The 22,726-nt window shown below is 40.9% G+C and overlaps 1 protein-coding gene across 1 annotated transcript in view; it reads left to right on the top strand.

Moving 5' to 3' along the window:
* Positions 1–22,726, top strand: part of LOC139163096 (complement C4-B-like) — a 129,419-nt gene that overhangs the window by 98,909 nt on the left and 7,784 nt on the right. Inside the window, exons 30-38 of the mRNA XM_070744036.1 lie at positions 3,247–3,411; positions 5,811–5,870; positions 7,034–7,127; positions 9,873–10,038; positions 12,949–13,039; positions 14,072–14,146; positions 19,195–19,300; positions 20,864–20,953; positions 22,225–22,317. Of these exons, the coding sequence (XP_070600137.1) occupies positions 3,247–3,411; positions 5,811–5,870; positions 7,034–7,127; positions 9,873–10,038; positions 12,949–13,039; positions 14,072–14,146; positions 19,195–19,300; positions 20,864–20,953; positions 22,225–22,317 (940 nt within the window). The remainder of the gene's footprint in view (positions 1–3,246; positions 3,412–5,810; positions 5,871–7,033; positions 7,128–9,872; positions 10,039–12,948; positions 13,040–14,071; positions 14,147–19,194; positions 19,301–20,863; positions 20,954–22,224; positions 22,318–22,726) is intronic.

Consider the following 22,726-nt stretch of genomic DNA (forward strand, 5'->3'; position numbering starts at 1 on the left):
CCTGACTGCACTGCTCACCCATTTTGAGACTGTCAGAAATCACTACCCCTAAATCCTTTTCTTCTGAAGTTTTTGCTAACACAGAACTGCCAATACAATACTCAGATTGAGGATTCCTTTTTCTCAAGTGCATTATTTTACATTTGGAAACATTAAACTGCAGTTTCCATTGCTTTGACCATTTATCTAGTAAAGCTAAATCATTTACCATATTACAGACGCCTCCAGGACTTGTGTCCGTAAATTGTGGGTGTCCATCATTGGAGGTTTTTAAGAAAAGACTGGACAGCCATTTGTATGAAATGGTATAGGGCCATGATGGCAAACCTATGGCACAGGTGGCACATGGATCCATAATGGAAGGCATGCAAGGCGTTGCCCTATGTCAGCTCCAGCACAAAATGTGCTGGCCAGCTGACTTTTTAGCCTTGAGGAAGACAATTTTTCCCTCTGGAAGACTCAGGAGGCTTCCCTGAAGTGCGAAAAATGGCCCAACAGGAAAACTGGATGTTTGGAAAAACTTCAGGGAAGCCTCCTAAAGCCTCCAGTGGGTGGAAAATGGCCCAACGGGCAGAATAGAACTTGATTTCTGAACTTCTGGTCTATTTGGCTGTTTTTTGCCATTCCCAGGCTCCAGGAGCCGGAAGGCATCAGTGGGACCTGTGGGCATGCGCAGGGGGCAGCGGGGTGGTGGTGGCTGTACACATGGGGGGCAGCATAGGGGTTGTACACATGTGTGTGGGGAGGGCATCGTTGTGGGCATGTGCATGCACACTTATGCGCACATCCACATCCTCTTGGCACACAAGCCAAAAAAGGTTCACCATCAAATGGTATAGGGCAGTGATGGCAAATATTTTTTGGCTGACGAGCCAAAAGGTGGGGGGAGCATGGAAGGGTTGCGCACATGTGTGCCCACAGACCCATAATTCCATGTGCCTCCATGCCTGCACACATGACACACATACCCCACTAGCAATGTCTGTTTTTCACTCTCCCCAGGCTTCAGAGCAGAGCCTGGAGAAGGCAAAAGCAGTCTTCCCCATCCCCTGGAGGTCTTCAAGTTGGGAAAGGGGCCATTTTTTGGCCTCTGGAGGGCCTCCACAGAGGAGGCCACTTTTGCCTTCCCCAGACTCCCAGAAAGGCATTTATTTATTTATTTACGTATTTATTTCCATTTCAATAGCTACTTCTGTTCAGTTTTCTCAAAAGACACCTTACAAAATAATACTATAGAGGGATATAGCATTGCTTCCAGCTGTACGGATTCAGCTCCAGTGATCTTAGAAGCCGATGTCTTAGAAGAACTTGAACGATTAAAGATAAATAAGGCAATGGGTCCAGATGGCATCCACCCCAGAGTTCTTAAAGAACTCAGATCAGTCCATTGCTACCCCCCTGACTGATTTGTTTAACCAATCCCTGCTAACAGGAGATGTTCCTGAGGATTGGAGAATGTCCAGTGTTGTGCCTATCCACAAGAAGGGCAGTAGAGAAGAAGCTGGTAACTACAGGCCAGTTAGCTTGACATCAGTTATAGTTAAAATGATGGAGACTCTACTCAAAAAGAGGATAAATCAGCACCTAAAAAACAATAACTTATTGGACCCAAATCAGCATGGCTTTACTTGAAGGCAAATCATGTCAGACTAATCTCATTGATTTCTTTGACTATGTCACAAAGGTGTTGGATCAAGGTGGTGCCGTGGATATTGCCTATCTGGACTTCAGCAAAGCCTTTGATACGGTTCCACATAAAGTGCTGATAGATAAATTAGTGAAGATTGGACTTAATCCCTGGATAATTCAGTGGATTTCAAGCTGGCTGAAGCATAGACATCAGAGAGTTATTGTTAATGGCGAGTATTCTGAGCAGAGACAGGTTACAAGCGGTGTGCCGCAAGGGTCTGTTCTGGGTCCTATTCTTTTTAATATGTTTGTGAGTGACATAGGGGAAGGTTTGGTAGGGAAGGTTTGCCTATTTGCCGATGACTCTAAAGTGTGCAATAGGGTTGATATTCCTGGAGGGGTCTGTAATATGGTAAATGATTTAGCTTTACTAGATAAATGGTCAAAGCAATGGAAACTGCAGTTTAATGTTTCCAAATGTAAAATAATGCACTTGGGGAAAAGGAATCCTCAATCTGAGTATTGCATTGGCAGTTCTGTGTTAGCAAAAACTTCAGAAGAGAAGGATTTAGGGGTAGTGATTTCTGACAGTCTCAAAATGGGTGAGCAGTGTGGTCAGGCAGTAGGGAAAGCAAGTAGGATGCTTGGCTGCATAGCTAGAGGTATAACAAGCAGGAAGAGGGAGATTGTGATCCCCTTATATAGAGCGCTGGTGAGACCACATTTGGAATACTGTGTTCAGTTCTGGAGACCTCACCTACAAAAAGATATTGACAAAATTGAACGGGTCCAAAGACGGGCTACAAGAATGGTGGAAGGTCTTAAGCATAAAACTTATCAGGAAAGACTTAATGAACTCAATCTGTATAGTCTGGAGGACAGAAGGAAAAGGGGGGACATGATCGAAACATTTAAATATGTCAAAGGGTTAAATAAGGTCCAGGAGGGAAGTGTTTTTAATAGGAAAGTGAACACAAGAACAAGGGGACACAATCTGAAGTTAGTTGGAGGAAAGATCAAAAGCAACGTGAGGAAATATTATTTCACTGAAAGAGTAGTAGATCCTTGGAACAAACTTCCAGCAGACGTGGTTGGTAAATCCACAGTCTCTGAATTTAAACATGCCTGGGATAAACATATATCCATCCTAAGATAAAGCACAGGAAATAGTATAAGGGCAGATTAGATGGACCATGAGGTCTTTTTCTGCCGTCAGACTTCTATGTTTCTATGTTTCTATTTATTCATTCATTCATTCATTCATTCATTCATTCATTCATTCATTCATTCATTCATTCATTTAGACCTTAGATGGCATGGCCAGGTAAATGTCACTCATGTCTGGGGCAGCTGTGGTGGCCTGGGGGTCCCAGGCTCTGTTTTCAACTGGGATGGCTTCCATTTGGTGGCAGAGGTACCGTGGGCTGGTACTTTGTCATTTCAATGCCGGCCCCGCGGGCCAGATTTCCGCACACTGTAGGCCAGATCAGGCCTGCGGGCCTTGAGTTTGACACCCCTGACCTAGGAAGTGAATGGTAGACGATTGTGTGTTTTCTTATGTGAGTTCTCCAAAATCGCACCAAGAGTTCTTATTTCTATGGTGGCTTCTCTTCCCAGGACACAGTTTTGGCTTTGGAAGCCCTTTCCTCTTACTGGATCAGCACTTTCAAAGAAGAAGAAGAAGATAATGAGCTGACTGTTTCTCTTACAATCCCTGGAAAACACTTGCCTATTCAGATTTCTGTTGGAAGATCCAATGATCCAATCCAGGAAGAGCTTCAGGTACCCATGTTTATTTATTTATTTTATTTATTTTATGTATTTATTTTGTCCAATACACAAGAAGAGGATAGACAAGTAGTGATATATATAAAGAAAAGGATAGAAGAAAAGATATAAAAACAGAGGAGAAGATATATGAAAGGAAGAAAAGATAAAGGAGATAAAGGAAAGACAATTGGACTCTAGTGCACTTATGCACACCCCTTACTGACCTCTTAGGAACCTGGAGAGGTCAATCGTGGATAGTCTAAGGGAAAAATGTTGGGGGTTAGGGGTTGAAACTACTGAGTCAGGTAATGAGTTCCACACTTCGACAACTCGATTGCTGAAGTCATAATTTTACAGTCAAGTTTGGAGCGGTTAATATTAAGTTTGAATATGTTGCGTGCTCTTGTGTTGTTGCGGTTGAAGCTGAAGTAGTCATTGACAGGTAGAACGTTGCAGCATATGATCTTGTGGGCAATACGTCCAAGGTCCTTTCCAACTCTTATTCTGTTGCCAGCTCTGACAAACTACTGATTTAAATGATATTGATAGCAACATTCAAAAGGCAGATGTTGCAATTTTGTATGCAGAAAAGGGGAACAAGTTTTGCAATTAGGTTTGTATTTAAGCGTTTTCAAGGAAATTTATATGCACACCATATGATTTTGTCAAAGAGGTAGATTACTCTTTTTTAATTGTTATTCTGCAATGTAATTCTAAGAGGGTTTTTTTCCCTTCGGTTTTCTTTTTTTTTGTTTCAATATTTTTTATTTTTTTAACTCCACATCTATACATATACCAATGCATGTACCTTTTAAAAAGAAAAATAATATCAATAACATACATAGATACATAATTCTATCCAATCTCTTATATTTCCTTATCTGCACCTCTATCATATCAGTCTGTATTCTTCTTTTTCTTTCTCATTCCCCTCTCTCTCTAACTCTTCCATCTATTTTCCTTCCCTTATCTCCTTCCTTCCTTCCTTCCTTCTTTCCTTCCTTCCTTCTTTCTTTACCTTCCTTCCTTTCTTTTCCTTCTTTCCTTCCTCTCTCCTTTCTTTTTTTCCTTCTCTCTCTGCCCCTTTTCTTCCTTCCTTCCTGCTTTCTCTCTCTTCCTTCCTTTCTTTTCCTTCTTTCCTTCCTTTTGCTCTTCTTTCTTTCTTTCTCTTTCTCTCTCCCTCTTTCCTTCCTTCCTTACTTTCTCCAACTACTTCCTCTTTCTCCCTCTAAACCTTTCCCTGAGTGATCTCAATACCAATAAATCTTATATTAAACAGACTGGTAGTATATCACTAAATAGTTGTATTCTTTTGGTGTCGCTTCTCTTTTATAATACAGTGATACATTGTCTTACAAACTTAATTGGTTCCCGGACGAGGTTCTTAAGGTGAAAAGTTTGTAAGACGAAGCAATGTTTCCCATAGGAATCAATGGAAAAGCGATTAATGCACGCAAGCCCAAAATTCACCCCTTTTGCCAACCGAAGCGCCCGTTTTTGCACTGCTGGGATTCCCCTGAGGCTCCCCTCCATGGGAAACCCCACCTCCAGACTTCTGTGTTTTTTCGATGTTGCAGGGGAATCCCAGTAGGGGAATCCCAGCATCGCAAAAATGAGCGCTTCGCTGGCAACGGAAGTCCGGAGGTTGGGTTTCCCAGCGAAGGGAGTATCAGTGAAATTGCAGCATTGCAAAAACACGAAAGTCCTCGAAACCCCACCTTCGGACTTCCGTGTTTTTGTGATGCTGCGATTTCGCTGAGGCTCCCCTCGCTGCGAAACCCCACCTCCAGACTTCCGTTGCCAGTGAAGTGCCCGTTTTTGTGCCCTGCAGCATCGCAAAAGCGCGGAAGTCTGGAGGTGGGGTTTCCCATGGAGGGGAGCCTCAGGATAATCCCAGCAGCGCAAAAACGGGCGCTTCGCTGGCAATAGAAGTCCGGAGGCGGGACATCCCAGTGGCGTCAGCTTGGGTTTGTAAGGTGAAAATAATTTGTAAGAAGAAGCAAATAAACTTAAACCCCGAGTTTGTATCTCAAAAAGTTTGTATGACAAGGCGTTTGTAAGACGAGGTATCACCGTATTTAAGAAAAACGGTTTATAATTGTTTTCTTTTAATTATTGCTATATGCTTTAAAAATAATGCTGCCTACTCATTCTAAAGTTGTCACCTGGGTTACTTCAACTCTTTATCACTCTTAATCTTTTACCTTTGTGCTCCTTTTAGTATCAGGAAGGAAGCGATGCAAATTTTAGAGCTTTGTTACTCGTTACCTCTCTAACTATATTCATTTTCTATCCAATTATAAAACTTCCTCCAAACATCATAATATTCAGAGTCTTCTCTGTCTTTAAGTTAAGTTAGATTACTCTTTTTAAATTGTTATTCTACAACGTAATTCTAATTTTCCCTTCAGTTTCCTTTGGGAAAAGACATTGGCGTAAAAGTGGAAGGAAAAGGGAAAGGGACTCTGACTGTAAGTACTTTCATACTGCTATTATAACTAATATTGACCACTAATATGGCTTTTACTATGATGAGAGACTGATACAGTGGGCTTTTTCCCCTAGCCTCACAGCAGGGCTGAAAAGTAGGTAGGGTAATCCTTGGCTTATAACAATTCATTTGTTGACCCGTTGAAGTTACAATGGCATTGAAAGAAGTGACATGATCAATCCTCACACTTACGACTGTCACAGCGTCCCCAAGGCCACACATGATCAAAGCTCCAGCACTGCATATACAACCATATATATTTATGATGGTTGCAATGGGCTTCAAAATTTTTAGCAAGGGGTTATTTGCTCGGTTGCTGGGTGGGCGTGGCCATGGTGGGCGTGGCCTGGTTGGCCTCCTGCACCACAGTGGGGGAGGGGGCATTTTTGGTACACACACCCAGGCTCCAGAGATTAGATTAGATTTATTGGATTTATACGCCGCCCCTCTCCGCAGACTCGGGGCGGCTCACAACAATGGTGAAGAACAATACATAGTAGCAAATCTAATATTTAAAAATCTAGGTTACAGTTTTAGATTAAAAGTCCAAAAAAGAAACCCCAATATATAAAAAACAACACACAATCGAATCATAAACAAAAACTACATGGGCAAGGGGGAGATGTTTCAATTCCTCCATGCCTGACGGCAGAGGTGGGTTTTTAGAAGTTTACGAAAGGCAAGGAGGGTGGGGGCAATCCTGATCTCTGGGGGGAGCTGGTTCCAGAGGGTTGGAGCCACCACAGAGAAGGCTCTTCCCCTGGGTCCCGCCAGACACTTTTTTCAAGCCTCCGGGAGGGCAAAAACAGCCTCCCCAGGCTCCGGAGGCCCTCTGGAAGCCAAAAACATTTCTGGCCTTCCCGAACTTCTGGTTGGCCCATTTTTCGCCCTCCCTGAGCCTCTGCACACACCCTGTACTTACCTGCCTCCAAAATGGGCTGTTTAGGAATTCCTGGGAGGGGTGGGGTAGGCTGGGCCAGCCAGGAGTGGGATGTGGCAGTTCTTCAAACTGCAAAGAATCTTAGCTAGAGGTTCTCCTTGGGAGTTGAAGTCCACCCCTCTTAAGGTTGCCAAAACATTATTCTAGCTCAAGTTAACAGCATCACTGAGGAGAGGATATCTTATCTTCTTTATCCTTTCCAGGTTCTCAAGCAGTTTCATGTTTTGGCTGTCCAGAACAACACCTGTCAAACTCTTGGGCTAGAAGTGACAGTGAGCGGCTCTGTTCGCCGAAATCGTAAGTCAGGAATTGGGGACTGGGGATTATTATTATTATTATTATTTTATTTTTATTTTTTTTAAATATATAATCGATTTGTGCAGGGGGTGTTCTCTTTTTTTGTTTTGAGTGCTAAAAACAACATAACTGAGCCAACACGTCACAGGCTGTTGCTTAACATGAACTGCCTTGTATTGAGAGAGAGAAAAACAGGTGGCTTATAAATGTAATAAGTAAAGAAAAATAAATGAAGTCCACGATCAGGAGAGAAGCGATGCAAATTTAAGAGCTTTGTTACTCGTTACCTCTCTCTTAATTTGGGGTTAGCCTTCATATGTTGCACTTGTTACAATATGCAATGACTGCTGTTTGGGAAGAATCGTGTAAAACATGATTGGTTTATGGTTGGCTAGTTTTACACAAAGTGCTACCAGTGGTTCTCAACCTTTCTAATGGCACGACCCCTTAATACAGTTCCTCATGTTATGGTGACCCCCAACCATAAGTCTAGTGCCAATTCTCCCAACAGAGCTTTAAGCTGATTGGCAGGAAGGTCAGAGGGACACCCAGACTGTAAGCGCCTGATTGGTTGGATTGTAAAAATATGTTCCCAGGTGCCAGAATAGAAGCTTTAGTTCTTAACATGGTCTATAGCAGTGATTTTCAACCTTTTTTGAGCCGCGGCACATTTTTTACATTTATGAAACCCTGGGGCACATTGAGTGGGGCAGGGGGCTAAAAAATGTTTGGACAAAAAAATTATCTCTCTTCCTCCCTTTCGCTCTATTTCTCTCTCCCTCTTTCTCTCCCTTCCTTCCTCTTTCTTTCTCTCTCTCCATCCCTCTTTCTTTCTCTTCCTTCCTCTCTTTTTTGCTCTCTTTCTCCATCCCTACCTCCCTCTATGTCTTTCTCTCTCTCTCCTTCCCTCTCTTTCTCTCTCTCTCTTGCTTTCTTTCTCTCTCTCTTGTTCTTTCTCTCTCTCTCGCTCTTTCTCTCTCTTGCTTTCTTTCTCTCTCTCTCTTGCTTTCTTTCTCTTTCTTTCTCTCTCTCTTGCTTTCTTTCTCTCTCTGAGCTTTGCGGCACACCTGACCATATTGTGCCGCGGCACACTGGTTGAAAAACACTGGTCTATAGTGACTCCTATGAAACAGTATTTGAACCCCCAAAGGGATCTCGACCCCCATGGTTTAAATATTGGGCTGTTTAGGCAAAATCAGGTAAGTCACCTGATGTCTTTAGTCACGTCAGACAAATGGATGTCCAATATCTTCTTAAAAGACTCCAGTGTAGGAGCACCCATAACATCTGGATACAAACTGTGCCCTGGATGGATGGATGGATGGATGGATGGATGGATGGATTCATTCATTCATTCATTCATTCATTCATTCATTCATTCATTCGATTTTTATGCCGCCCTTCTCCTTAGACTCAGGGTGGCTTACAACATGTTAGCAATAGCACTTTTTAACAGAGCCAACATATTACCCCCACAATCTGGGTCCTGTCGGGAAATTTTGTTCTGTCTGGAAATTTCTCCTTAGTTCTAGGTTATTATTATTATTATTATTATTATTATTATTATTAATAATAATAATAATAATAATAATAATAATATTATTATTATTATTATTATTTATTAGATTTGTATGCTGCCCCTCTCCGTAGACTCAGGGCTGCTTACAGCAATGATAAAAACAATACATAATGACAAATCTAATAATTAGAATCTAAAATAACAATAATACATTTAAAAGTCTAAAAAACAAGAAACCCCAATATATGAAAACATACATACAGTCATATCATACACAAAAAACTACATAGGCAGGGGGAGATGTTTCAGTTCCCCCACGCTTGACGACAGAGGTGGGTTTTAAGCAGTTTACGAAAGGCAAGGAGGGTGGGGGCAGTTCTAATCTCTGGAGGGAGCTGATTCCAGAGGGTCGGAGCCGCCACAGAGAAGGCTCTTTCCCTGGGTCCCGCCAAACGACATTGTTCAGTTGACAGGACCCAGAGGAGACCAAGTCTGTGGGACCTGACCGGTCGCTGGGATTCGTGCTGCAGAAGGCGGTCTCGTAGATACCCTGGTCCGATGCCATGAAGGGCTTTATAGGTGATGACCAACACTTTGAATTGTGACCGGAAACTGATCGGCAACCAATGCAGACTGCGGAGTGTTGGAGTAACATGAGCATATTTGGGAAAGCCCATGATTGCTCTCGCAGCTGCATTCTGCACGATCTGAAGTTGCTTCTCTCTCCTTGATTACTTTCCATCCGTTGCTTCTTCTCCTGCCTTCAGGGCTTTTGGAAAATAGTTTGCCCCCTCCTTCTTTGTGGCATCCCCTGAGATATTGGAACACTGCTATCATGTCACCCCTCGTCCTGTCAATGGAGATTCTCAGTCAACCAGGTCATGGTTATCCCAAAGGTGCTTTTTCCAGAGACTGCAAGACTTTCTGGTTTTTCTTGAAAAACATTTTGCAAAGTTACTTCACTGATTCAGTCTTCAGAGCTCCTGGATGAGGAGTGAAACGTCTTCAGAAAGTCCAGTTGACTCTTGAAAAAGCACCTTTGAGGCAGCGACCCTAGTCCTTCTTTTCGTTAAACCAGCTCCCACAGCTGTTCTTCCCATGAGGCCATTCCATATTCGGTCTGCTCATGTTTGAAAAGCAAACATGTTCCACACCTCATGATGCCAATGGGTCTTTGCTGTGGTGTAGATTCTTGTTAAGATTTGCCTCTTTTTTCCTTAACACAGCTGAAGTGGAAGATTACTATTATGAATACGAAGACGAACCCGCGTCACCACCTGCTAACCAACCATTGTCACGGATTGAGTTATTTGATGCCCGGCAGCGCCGAAAAAGGGAGGCCAAAGACACTGAACAGACAAACAATGATGTCACCTATGACGTCTGCTTCTGGTCAGTTGGGAGTGTGGGGGACCATGTTGTTAGAATTGTTAAGAATGGACTGGCAATAAGCAGTGAGCTACTTCACCTGTTTGTTTGGTTGTTTATCGCTTATTTATTTTATTTATTTTATTTATTTTATTTATTTTATTTATTTTATTTATTTTATTTATTTTATTTATTTTATTTATTTTATTTATTTTATTTATTTTATTTATTTTATTTATTTTATTTTATTTTATTTTATTTTATTATTTTATTTTATTTATTTTATTTATTTTATTTATTTTATTTATTTTATTTATTTTATTTATTTTATTTATTTTATTTATTTTATTTATTTTATTTATTTTATTTATTTTATTTATTTTATTTATTTTATTTATTTTATTTATTTTATTTTATTTATTTATTTATTTATTTTATTTTATTTTATTTTACTTTATTTTACTTTATTTTACTTTATTTTACTTTATTTTACTTTATTTTACTTTATTTTACTTTATTTTACTTTATTTTACTTTATTTTATTTTATTTTATTTTATTTTATTTTTTAGATTTGTATGCCGCCCCTCTCCGGAGACTTGGAGCGGCTTACAACAAGTAACAATACAAATCCCAAAAATAAAACAGATTTAAGACCCTTAATATAAAAAAAAAATCATACATCTCATACAGATCATACATAAAGCGGAACGGCCCCGGGAAATCAATTTCCCCATGCCGGACGACAGAAGTGGGTTTTGAGAAGTTTGCAAAAGGCGAGGAGGGTGGGGGTAGTTCTAATCTCCGGAGGGAGTTGATTCCAGAGGGTCGGGGCCGCCACAGAGAAGGCTCTTCCCCTGGGTCCCGCCAGGCGACATTGTTTTGTCTAAGGGACCCGGAGAAAGCCAACTCTGTGGGACCTGACCGGTCACTGGGATTCGTGCAGCAGAAGGCCGTCCCGGAGATATTCTGGTCCGATGCCATGAAGGGCGTTATAGGTCATAACCAACACTTTGAATTGTGACCAGAAACTGATCGGCAACCAATGCAGACTGCGGAGTGTTGGTGTAACATGGGCATACCTGGGAAAGCCTATGATTACTCTCGCAGCTGCGTTGTACACGATCTGGAGTTTCTGAACACTCAAAGGTAGTCCCATTTTTTATTTTTTATTTATTTTTTATTTATTTATTTATTTATTTATTAGGCTAGTTTATATTTATTTATTTATGTATTTTGACTGGTTTGTTCATATATTTATTTTGATAGGTTTCAAAGGCTTGGCAAAATGCCTAGAAGTCTTCCTCGATAAGCTGCCCCTGCTGTCCTTAAGTAGACTAGGAGAATGGCCAGTTAGCCCCAACTCTTACTCCCGAGGAGACCTCCTCTAGAGTAACCACTCCTGCCTCTTGGCAGCTCTGTGTGCTCTTGCATTAAGAAGCCTCTTCTTCCTCATCGCTGCCAAGAGGTGCTGAAGGTTCCAAAGGCCCTGGCTGAACCTCTGCCTCTGGCACTGAACGCTCCTCACTGCCTGACTTGGGTGCCAGCTGCACAGGCTGCTGGCGCATCACCAAGTTGGTCTCCTCTCAAACGAAATCCGCTATCAGTTGCAATGAGCCGCTGGCGGGCCACAACATGTTGCACTGTACGTGACCACCTTCCCAGATGGCTTTTGATAATAATAATAATAATAATAATAATAATAATAATAATAATAATAATAATAATAATGTTGTTGTTGTTGTTGTTGTTGTTGGTATGTCTTGGTGTAGCTAGGCTATGAGACCATTGACATACACTGAGCAGAGATTAAAAAGAGTGTGGGTGTGTGGGTGTTATAGCCAATAATGACATAGACTTAATTATGCTGATTAAGTACTATTTACATATATACATAAAACAGAAACAATCCATAAACTGCACATAGCAAGCACTAAGCAATACACACTCCCCCCTCAAGGCAAAGACAAAAGTGAATGAGCAATACAGCATCATTGTAGGAGAGAGTACTGGCGCCCTCTTATGGCGAACCAGCCAAAACTCTTAAAGTTATATTACTACTTAAATATAAGAAACTACAATAGGCAGTTTAACATGACAATCCCAAACAACCATGTACCATGTACTAACAATAATAATAATAATTTATTAGATTTGTATGCCACCCCTCTCCAAAGACTCACAACAACAATAATACAATACAGAAACAATTCTAATAATTATAACTGTAGCTAATGTCCATTTTCTTAAAAAACAATCGATACTACACAATCATACCCACTCATAACTTTAATGGTCAGAAAGGGGGATACATAAGCAAAATTAATGAGGGACGCTAGATTTGCTTAACAGCCACATGATTCACTTCAGAATGGCAGTGATTCATTTAATGACAGTGGCCAATGGTCATAAAATGGGGCACAATGCAACACTTAATGTTTGTCTTGCTTAAGAATGGAAACATTGGCCTCCATTGTGATCAGGCCTGTCCAATCGGCAGCCTGCAGGCCAAATGTGTCACACGCAGGCCACACCCACCCCAGCTCCGCAGAGGCAAAAAACCCCATTATGACACGTTACGTGACGTGATCGAGTTTGACACACGTGGTTGTGGTTGTAACTCGAGGACTACCTGTATCAACATTATGTGGTCCAGTTCATCCAACATCATCATCTGATGTTTCTATCTATCTATCTATCTATCTATCTATCTATCTATCTATCTATCTTGTCAAACAATTATAGGGTGATAATTTGTACAAATTAAACATTAGATAAGTAATGATAAAAAGTAACAAAAGAAAACAATAGGACAGGGACGGTAGGCACAGTGGTGCGCTTATGCACGCCCCTTAAACCGCAGAGGTCAACAAAACTAAAGGCATTAAACAATCTCTCCCACCTACCAACCTTTCTCTCTTTATCTTTCTCTACAGGAGACAACGGGGAGCCCGTGTTTCTGGCATGGTCATTGTTGACATCAGCCTGTTGAGTGGCTTTCAGCCTGATGAGCTGGACCTTGCTCAGGTAGCTCTTGACAAAGGGATTCTGGGAGTTGAAGTCCACAAGTCTTAAAGTTGCCATGTTGGGAGATGTCTGATTTAAACCGGTGTTAACATCTTTGCCTATCCTCTTGCTGTTGGAATAAGGGGGGAAATATTACTGTCCTGCTTCAGTCACCTCTCTTTTGGGTCTCCGTTGGAGAGTGACGCTTGGATTTCAGGTCTCCAGGGTGTGTTAAGTGAATTTATTGATCACACCGCCTACTCTTGGACCCTCCTGCTTTCCCAGTGTTGATAGCTGGCAGGAAAATAACCGCAAGACCAATTAAATAGAAGAATAGAATAGAATTCTTTGTTGGCCAAATGTGATTGGACCCACAGGGAATTTGTCTTTGGTGCATATGCTCTCAGTGTACATTAAAAAAAGATACATTTGTCAAGAATCATAAGGTACAACGCAATGATTGTCATAGGGTACAAATAAGGAAACAATATAAATCGCAAGGATACAAGCAACAAAATTACAGTCATATAGCTGCCCCGAATTTTCGGAGAGGGGCGGCATATAAATCCAATAAATAAAATAAATATAGTCAGTGGGTGGAGATGGGTGATAGGGACAATGAGAAGACTAATAGTAATGCAGCCTTAGTGAATAGTTTGACAGCAGTTAGGGAATTATTTGTTTAGCAGAGTGATGGCGTTCGGGAAAAACTGTTCTTGTGTCCGTTTGTCTTGGTGTGCAGTGCTCTATAGTGTGGTTTTGAGGGTAGGAGCTGAAACAATTTATGTCCAAGATATGAGGGGCTGTGCAGTATACAGATCCTCAATAGATGTCTGGAGTCTGTGTCTGTTTTGTTGGACTGCTGAACCAAACCAGACAATTATAGAAGTGCAGATGAGAGACTCAATGATTCCTCTGTAGAACTGTATCAGCAACTCCTTGGGCAGTTTGAACTTCCTGAGTTGGCCCAGAAAGAACATTCCTTGTTGTGCTTGGGAGATCTGCTCGCTTGATCTATCCTTTATGGCTTTTCCATTCCTCCCTTCTCTCCAGCTGCAAGAGGTCCCTGACCAATACATCAACCACTGGGAGACTCAAGGACAACGACTGATCCTGTACTTTGACCAGGTAAGAGGATTTTCTCCAATATATCTAATTCTATATAGAATAGAATAGAATTTTATTGGCCAAGTGTGATTGGACACACAAGGAATTTGTCTTGGTGCATATGCTCTCAACGTACATAAAAGAATAAGATACATTTGTCAAGAATCATGAGGTACAACACTTAATGATTGTCATAGGGGTCAAATAAGCAATGAAGAAACAATCAATATTAATAAAAATCTTAGGATACAGACAACAAGTTACAGTCATATAGTCCTAAGTGGGAGGAAAAGGATGATAGGAATGATGAGGAGGGAAAAAAACTAGTAGAAGTGCAGATTTAGTAAAAAGTCTGACAGTGTTAAGGGAATTATTTGTTTAGCAGAGTGATGGCGTTCGGGGAAAAACTGTTCTTGTGTCTAGTTGTCTTGGATGTTTAGTTGTCAGTGCTGTTTAGCAACGTTTTGAGGATGGGAGTTGTAGCAGTTTGTGTCCAGGATGTGAGGGGTCAGTAAATATTTTCCCCACCCTCTTTTTGACTCCTGTAGTATACACGTCCTCAATGGAAGGCAGGTTGGCAGCAATTGTTTTTTCTGCAGTTCTGATTATCCTCTGAAGTCTGTGTCGGTCTATATCTATATATATTCAGAGGGATGGTTGGAGAAGGCAAGGCAGAGTGATGCAGTGGCCTAGAGGTGGAGCTCTCGCCTCACAATTAAGAGGCTATGAGTTCGATCCTACCTACAGACTGATATTTCTCTCTCTCTGGGCACCATGAAAATATACTGTATCTCCTGCAAAATTCCACATTGGCAAGAGGAAGAGCATCTGGTTAGGAAACACTCAGCTCCATCCAATTGCCCTGACTCTACACCACACAGGATTAGGGAGTCATTAGACGACAGTTGGAGAAAGGCGTAATTTTATTGACATGTTCAGATGGACTGTGGAGTCCTTGATGGTTTCAGAGCTTGGTTTGCTTGAAGAGGTTCCATTACCCAACTAAGGAATATCATTCATTGGGCAATGAGATATCTGCAAGCAAACAACCAGTGATGGTGAACCTATGGAATGCGTGCCACAGGTGGCGCACAGAGCCATATCAGAGGTCACATGAATCATGTGTTCACTGGCCAGCTGATTTTTGGCCTTGGGGAAGGCCGCTTTGCCTTCCTGAGGCTTCAAGGAAGCTTCCTGAATCCCCAGAGTGTAAAAAACGGCCCAACAGGCAAACTGGAAGTTCGGAAAAACGGACTTCCGGTTTGCCCGCTGTGTTGTTTTTCCTAATCCGGGGTGTGAAAAACAGCAGAAAGGGCAAACCGGAAGTCCATTTTTCCAAACTTCCGGTTTGCCCGTGTGCCATTTTTTCACTTTTTTCTGTATAAGATTTGTATTTTTCTCCACCATGAAATAAAACTATATATAGTTATAAACATAACAACAATGCTCAAAATCAATCATATACAAACTGTTCTTTTCTCATTACTCGTTCAATGGAGGCTCTTATCTCTCCCCGTGTAAAATTTTCTGTTAATTTTATACATTATTAACAATTCTTAAAATTCTAAATTAAAAATTTTCCTTCACCATCTTACTACTAAAGGTTACAACAATGTAAAGAATAATAAAATCTCTTTTATCTAAATTTTAATCTTATATCATATAGCTATTTAAAATTTCTCTCTATATATATATGTATCTTTAATAAAAGAAACTATTCATAATATATCACCTACATCGTAAAATAAAGTTCTATATGTTTAAGTCTAAACAATAAGTAAATTTTGCGTTATATCATTATATAGTGCTACCACCATTTCTCATCTTTGCCATCTGGCTTGCAAAGCTTAAATCAAATTCTCTTGTTTCAATTTTTCCAAAATTAACTAAAACCTGGGATGGGGAAAAAAACGGCACACGGGCAAACCGGAAGTTCTGAAAAATGGACTTCCGGTATGCCCGTTGTGTTGTTTTTCCTACTCTGGGGCTTCAGGAAGCTTCCTTGAAGCCTCCAGAGTGTGAAAAACAGCAGAACGGGCAAACCGGGAGTACGTTTTTCCAAACTTCCGGTTTGTTTGTTTGTTTGTTTGTTTGTTTGTTTGTTTATTTATTTACTTATTTATCAGATTTGTGTGCCGCCCCTCTCCGCAGACTCGGGGCGGCTCACAGCAATAATGATACAATGTAACAAATCTAATATTTAATTAATTTATAAAACCCCAATTTAGAAACCAATCATACATACTAGCATACCATACATAAATTTTATAAGCCTAGGGGGAGGGAAAATGTCAATCCCCCCATGCCTGACGACAGAGGTGGGTTTTAAGGAGCTTACGAAAGGCTAGGAGGGTGGGGGCAACTCTGATATCTGGGGGGAGTTGGTTCCAAAGGGTTGGGGCCGCCACAGAGAAGGCTCTTCCCCTGGGTCCCGCCAAACGACATTGTTTAGTTGACGGGATCCGGAGAAGGCCAACTCTGTGGGACCTAACTGGTCGCTGGGATTTGTGCGGCAGAAGGCGGTCCCGGAGATATTCTGGTCCGGTGCCATGAAGGGCTTTATAGGTCATAACCAACACTTTGCCCATGTGCCGTTTTTTTTCACCATTCCAGGTTTTAGTGAAGCCTGTAAGCATGAGCGGGGGTGTGAGCATTGTGCACAAGCACAGGGGACAGTGCGGGGTGGCGCATGGGTGGGAGGGAAGGGAATGGGTGTGGGCACATGAGAATGCGCGCTAACACACACACACACACACCCTTTTGGCATCACTGGTAGAGACTCTCATCTGCTGATAGCAGATGGTACTTCTTCACATCTGTGTGGGAAGGGAAGCTAAAAAACCACAGGTAGTCCTCAACTTATGGCCATTCATTTAACAACTGTTCAAAGTTATGACAATCGTGGTAACAGGGACGTAATGATTGGTCCTCACACGTAACAACTATTATAGCATCTCTTGCAGTCACACAATGAAAACTTCAGGTGCATGGCAACCATGTATTTATGACAATTACGGCATCCATGATTGTCATTTGTGACTTTCCTGGGAAAGGGGGGGCTTCTCACAAGCAAAGTCAATAGCCAGATTCACATAACCACACCGCAATTTGCTTAACAACTGCAGCTGAAAAGTATAAAACTAGGCACGACTCGCTTAATGGCTGCATGGCTTAGCAACAGAACTTCTATTCCAATTGTAATTGTAAGTTGAGGACTACCTACATGCCACTGACAACTGCCTTTTTAGATAATGTAATTCCTTCCAAAGGCTGGAGTCTTAGAAACATAGAAACATAGAAGACTGACGGCAGAAAAAGACCTCATGGTCCATCTAGTCTGCCCTTATACTATTTCCTGTGTTTTATCTTAGGATGGATCTATGTTTATCCCAGACATGTTTAAATTCAGTTACTGTGGATTTACCAACCACGTCTGCTGGAAGTTTATTCCAAGGATCTACTATTCTTTCAGTAAAATAATATTTTCTTTATTCCAAGGATCTACTACTCTTTCAGTGAAATAATATTTTCTCATGTTGCTTTTGATCTTTCCCCCAACTAATTTCAGATTGTGTCCCTTTGTTCTTGTGTTCACTTTCCTATTAAAAACATTAATTTTGATCTTCCTTGTGACGTTCTTTCTGAAACTAATCTTAATTCACTGCTTCAAATCAATGTTTGAATTGATGCCTGGCTTCATGTACCTTCTCCAACAGCCCCCCCACCCCATCCCGCCCGTGATGGACTATACATCCTATCATCCTCAGCCAGCACAGTTCTTGTTTATGCAGTCTGGAAATAACTGGAATTATAGCCAACACTAGTCTGGCCAATTGGAGGGAGCTGAACTGCATACTACAAGTTTGTCCTTGACTTACGACCACAATAGAGTCCAAAATGTGTGTTGCTAAGTGAAACATCAATTAAGTGGACGTAACCCCATATTACGACTTTTCTTGCCACAGTTGTTAAGCGAATCACCACAATTGTTAAGTTAGTAACATGGTTGCTAAGCGAATCTGGCTTCCCGATTGACTTTGCTTGTCAGAAGGTCGCAAAAAGGGATCCCGTGATCCCGTGATCCCAGGACACTGCAGCCGTCATAACTATGAGTCGGTCAATTGCCAAGCATCCAAATTTTGATCATGTGACCATGGGGGTATGGCCATAAGTGTGAAAAATGGCCCTTAGTCACTTTTTTTTTCAGTGAGTGCCATTGTTACTTTGTGTTTTTTTTTTAATTTTTTTATTATTTTTCAGAAGACAAACATTACAAACACAACATATAACATAAAAAGGAGCTACAATCGCTCCGCTCAAGATAGAAGTATTTGTTGTACAGAAAAAAGAAAGAACTTATTATTGTTTAGATCAATCCAGAGAATGTATAAGAATATCTGTAACAACTCGGTATATAGAAATCACATCTAGTAATATATTAAATTATGAGTTAAATCAAAATAGAAAGAATATCTGTTACAACTCACTATGTAAAAAACACATCTAGTAATATGTTAAAGAATATAAAGAACTTAATTGTAAGTTAAATCAAAATAAAAAGAAAATATTACATTGTATTATGAAACATCCCGATCTAATTTACTTTTTCTATTAAATTTTACCTTATTTTATTTTTATATTTTATACTAATATTTCAACAGCCTTATGTGTTTTTTAATTTATCCCACCAAATGCATACCATCTGCCAAATATTGTAAAATTCCGATTCTTCTTGATTATTTAACTGCCTCGTCATCATATAGAGCTCAGCACATTCTAAAAATTTTCCATTGTTACTTTGAACGGCCACTAAATGAACTGTTATATGTCAAGGACTGCCTGTACATGGATCGTCTGATTTGCTGCCAGATGGAGGATTGCCTCCTAGATCAGGGGTCTCCAACCTTGGCAACTTTAAGACTTGGGGACTTCAACTCAAGCTTTGCTGGCTGAGGAACTCTGGGAGTTGAAGTCCACAAGTCTTAAAGTTGCCAAGGTTGGAGACTCCTGATCACTGAAGAAAGTTAGAATATAACAATTTAAGTTTAAATATTTTTCTGTGTTTCCAGGCACCACAATCCGGTCGTGAGTGTATCTCTTTCAGGGCTAAACAAGTCGTATCTGTGGGAAAACTGCAACCAGCCAGCGCCACCATCTACGACTTCTACGAACCCAGTAAGTTGAAGCAAACAATAGTTAAGGAGAAGGAGAGGGAGCTGGTGGGATGCGTTTTTAAAAAGACCCGTTTCTGGTGGGGCACAACTGGTGTGTCATCCCGCTGTATAGAGCGCTGGTGAGACCACATTTGGAATACTGTGTTCTGTTCTGGAGACCTCACCTGCAAAAAGATATTGACAAAATTGAACGGGTCCAAAGACAGGCTACAAGAATGGTGGAAGGTCTTAAGCATAAAACATATCAGGAAAGACTTCATGAACTCAATCTGTATAGTCTGGAGGACAGAAGGAAAAGGGGGGACATGATTGAAACATTTAAATATGTTAAAGGGTTAAATAAGGTTCCCTCCTGAACCTTATTTAACCCTTTAACATATTTAAATGTGATCATGTCCGTCCCCCCTTTTCCTTCTGTCCTCCAAACTATACAGATTGAGTTCATTAAGTCTTTCCTGATACGTTTTATGCTTAAGACCTTCTGTAGCCTCCAAGCTGAACAATCAGAGGTCAAGGTTTCCCAGCTGTTAATATCCCAAGGCCTATGCCTCTTACAGATATCCTTATATCACAGTTGTGGTCTCCCTCTTGGGCGCTTTCCCTGCATTAATTCACCATACAGGAGATCTTTCAGAATCTGACCGTAATCCATTCTCACAACATACCCAAGCTAGCAAAGATGTCGCTGTTTCAATAATGTATACATGCTAGAAATTGCAGCATGAAATTACAGCTCATCTGTTTGGAACCCATATCACATCTCAGACATTAACACCCTTGAAAATGTCCAAAGATACTTCACCAGAAGAGCCCTTCACTCTTCCACTTGAAACAGAATACCCTACGAGGCTAGACTTTCAATCCTGGGCCTAGAAAGCTTAGAACTAAGACACCTTAAACATATCTAAGTATTGCCCACAAGATTATATGCTGCAACGTCCTGCCTGTCGGTGACTACTTCAGCTTCAACCACAACAACACAAGAGCACACAACAGATTTAAACTTAATATTAACCGCTCCAAACTTGACTGTAAAAAATATGACTTCAGTAACCGAGTTGTCGAAGCGTAGAACTCATTACTGGACTCCACAGTGTCATCCCCAAACCCCCAACACTTCACACTTAGATTATCCACGGTTGACCTATCCAGATTCCTAAGAGGTCAGTAAGGGACGAGTACAAGTGCACTAGAGTGCCTTCCGTCCCCTGTCCTATTGCTCTCCTATATCTCCTATACCTTTCTTTTTTTCCTGTATTCTATTTTTTCACTGATATATTTTATTCCTATTTCTTCTCTTCTCTTCTTTCTTAGATATATTTCTCTATGAGTATATCCTCTATAGCCTTCATTATGTAGTTACTATATGTATACCCAATATAACCCTTATTGTGTAATGGACAAAATCAATCAATAAATAAATAAAATAAAATAAAATGTTCCAAGACTGTGCTGTTTGGACAAAACCAAAAGTACTGTAACATATTTTGGGCTCAATTGCGATTCTAATGTTGCGGACTCCATGCATTATGTCCCTCTGACTATTCCACTCTCCCTCTTGTAGACCAACGCTGCAGCATCTTCTACGGTGCTCCCAATAAGCCACAGTACGTGTCCGCATTGTGTTCAGAGGACGTCTGCCAGTGTGCTGAAGGTAAGCTTACCTGGACTTTAGATCAGTGTTTCCCAACCTTGTCAACTTGAAGATATTTGGACTTCAACTCCCAGAATTCCCCAGTGTTGAGTTGGGCACAGCAAGTAGACAATGGCAACTTGACCCATTCCACTTGGAACCACCTAGTGGCTAGACAAAGCATTGCCCAATGCTTTTTCTTTCAATCAGGAATACATTCTTGACAGCGATGGGTTGCTCCTGGTTCAACCTGGTTCTCTGAACCAGTAGCAATGGCAGTGGGAGTCTCTGCCCACCTGCCCATGTGCAGAAGTGGCACTGCATGTAAGTTGCTCGCACACGCAAACCGGTAGCAACGGGTTTTAGAACCCACTAATGATTCTTGAAGGTGACTTAATGAACTAACTGAGGAAGGAGGAATCAAAATAATTGTGAGCCTTTCTAGTAATTGCCAAACCCAGCAGTGAGGCTGTTCTTCTTATAATACAGTCCTCCAACCCTGTGGCTGTACACCTTTAATACAACTGTGGGTTTTTTGGAACCTAATCATAGGTTTATGCACTGGTAGAAATGCTCTAGCCAACATCTGCTATATGTCTGCATCACAACTGCCACCCCCAGTCTTAAAATATCCATAGCCACTTTGTTTGCTCCAGGGACCCACAGTTAATTAATTAATTAATTAATTTATTTATTTATTTATTTATTAATCAGATTTGTATGCTGCCCCTCTCCGTAGACTCGGGGCGGCTAACAGCAATAATAATACAATGTAAACAAATCTAATTTTTAAGTTAATTTTTAAAAACCCAATTTAAGAAACCAATCATACATACTGACATACCATGCATAAATTTTATAAGCCAAAGGGGAAGGGAAAGTCTCAATTCCCCCATGCCTCCCTGATTCCCCCAAAATAAGACATCCCCTGATAATAAGCCCAACCAAGTTTTTTAGTGCATGGCAATAAGGCCAAGTGCTTATTTCAGGGTTCAGATAAATATAAGACAGGGTCTTATTTTGGGGGAAACACAGGTCGTTAGTGTAAAATTTCTGATGGTTGATGCCAAAATAACTACTCTTTTGGTTCTTTGAGGATGTGAAAATAACGCATTTGTCCACTTTCTCCATTCTTTAACCAATAAGACAACTACCTAAACTCCCATGTTCCTTTCTAAAGAAATCAGATTGGTATCTCAGCCATCTTGCAGTTAGAATGTTAGATGCTAGATTCATTCCCCTTTGATCAAAGAGGTACCCAGGAATCGGACCATATTTCTTCTACCAAACAGGTGCTTGCCCACGTTTGAAGCATATGCTGGAGGATAAGATCACAGAAGAGAATCGGATGAACTTTGCATGTTACAGCCCCCGTGTGCATTATGGTAAGAGCTGGGATCAGTCCTGGGAGCCTCCACCCTCTGTGAACTGTACCATAATTTTCAGAGTATAAGACACACCTGAGTATAAGATGCATGTTCATTTGGGGGGAGGAAAATAGGGGGAAAATAATGTGCTTGCCAGATATTCATCTGATTAGTCCTTAGTCTGGTCAGTTTCAGTACATTAATTTGCTGTTTTGAGCAGGCGTGCTTGCTTTTTATCCCCTGGTTTGGAATTAAAAAACAAGTTTCTAAAACACTTCTCTCTCTCTTTAGAGAGCCAAAAAATGAGAAAAGGGGAAGATTGCTTTGTAGCAAAGCATGGAAATTGCTTCACTGGTTAGCACCTCCTTAGGGCTGAAAAAAGTCTTCTAAAGCACAGAAGCACAGCCGATTGTCAGAGGGAGCAACA

This window comes from Erythrolamprus reginae, chromosome 2 (assembly GCF_031021105.1).
Source record: "Erythrolamprus reginae isolate rEryReg1 chromosome 2, rEryReg1.hap1, whole genome shotgun sequence".
In the NCBI taxonomy this organism is placed as follows: domain Eukaryota; kingdom Metazoa; phylum Chordata; class Lepidosauria; order Squamata; family Dipsadidae; genus Erythrolamprus; species Erythrolamprus reginae.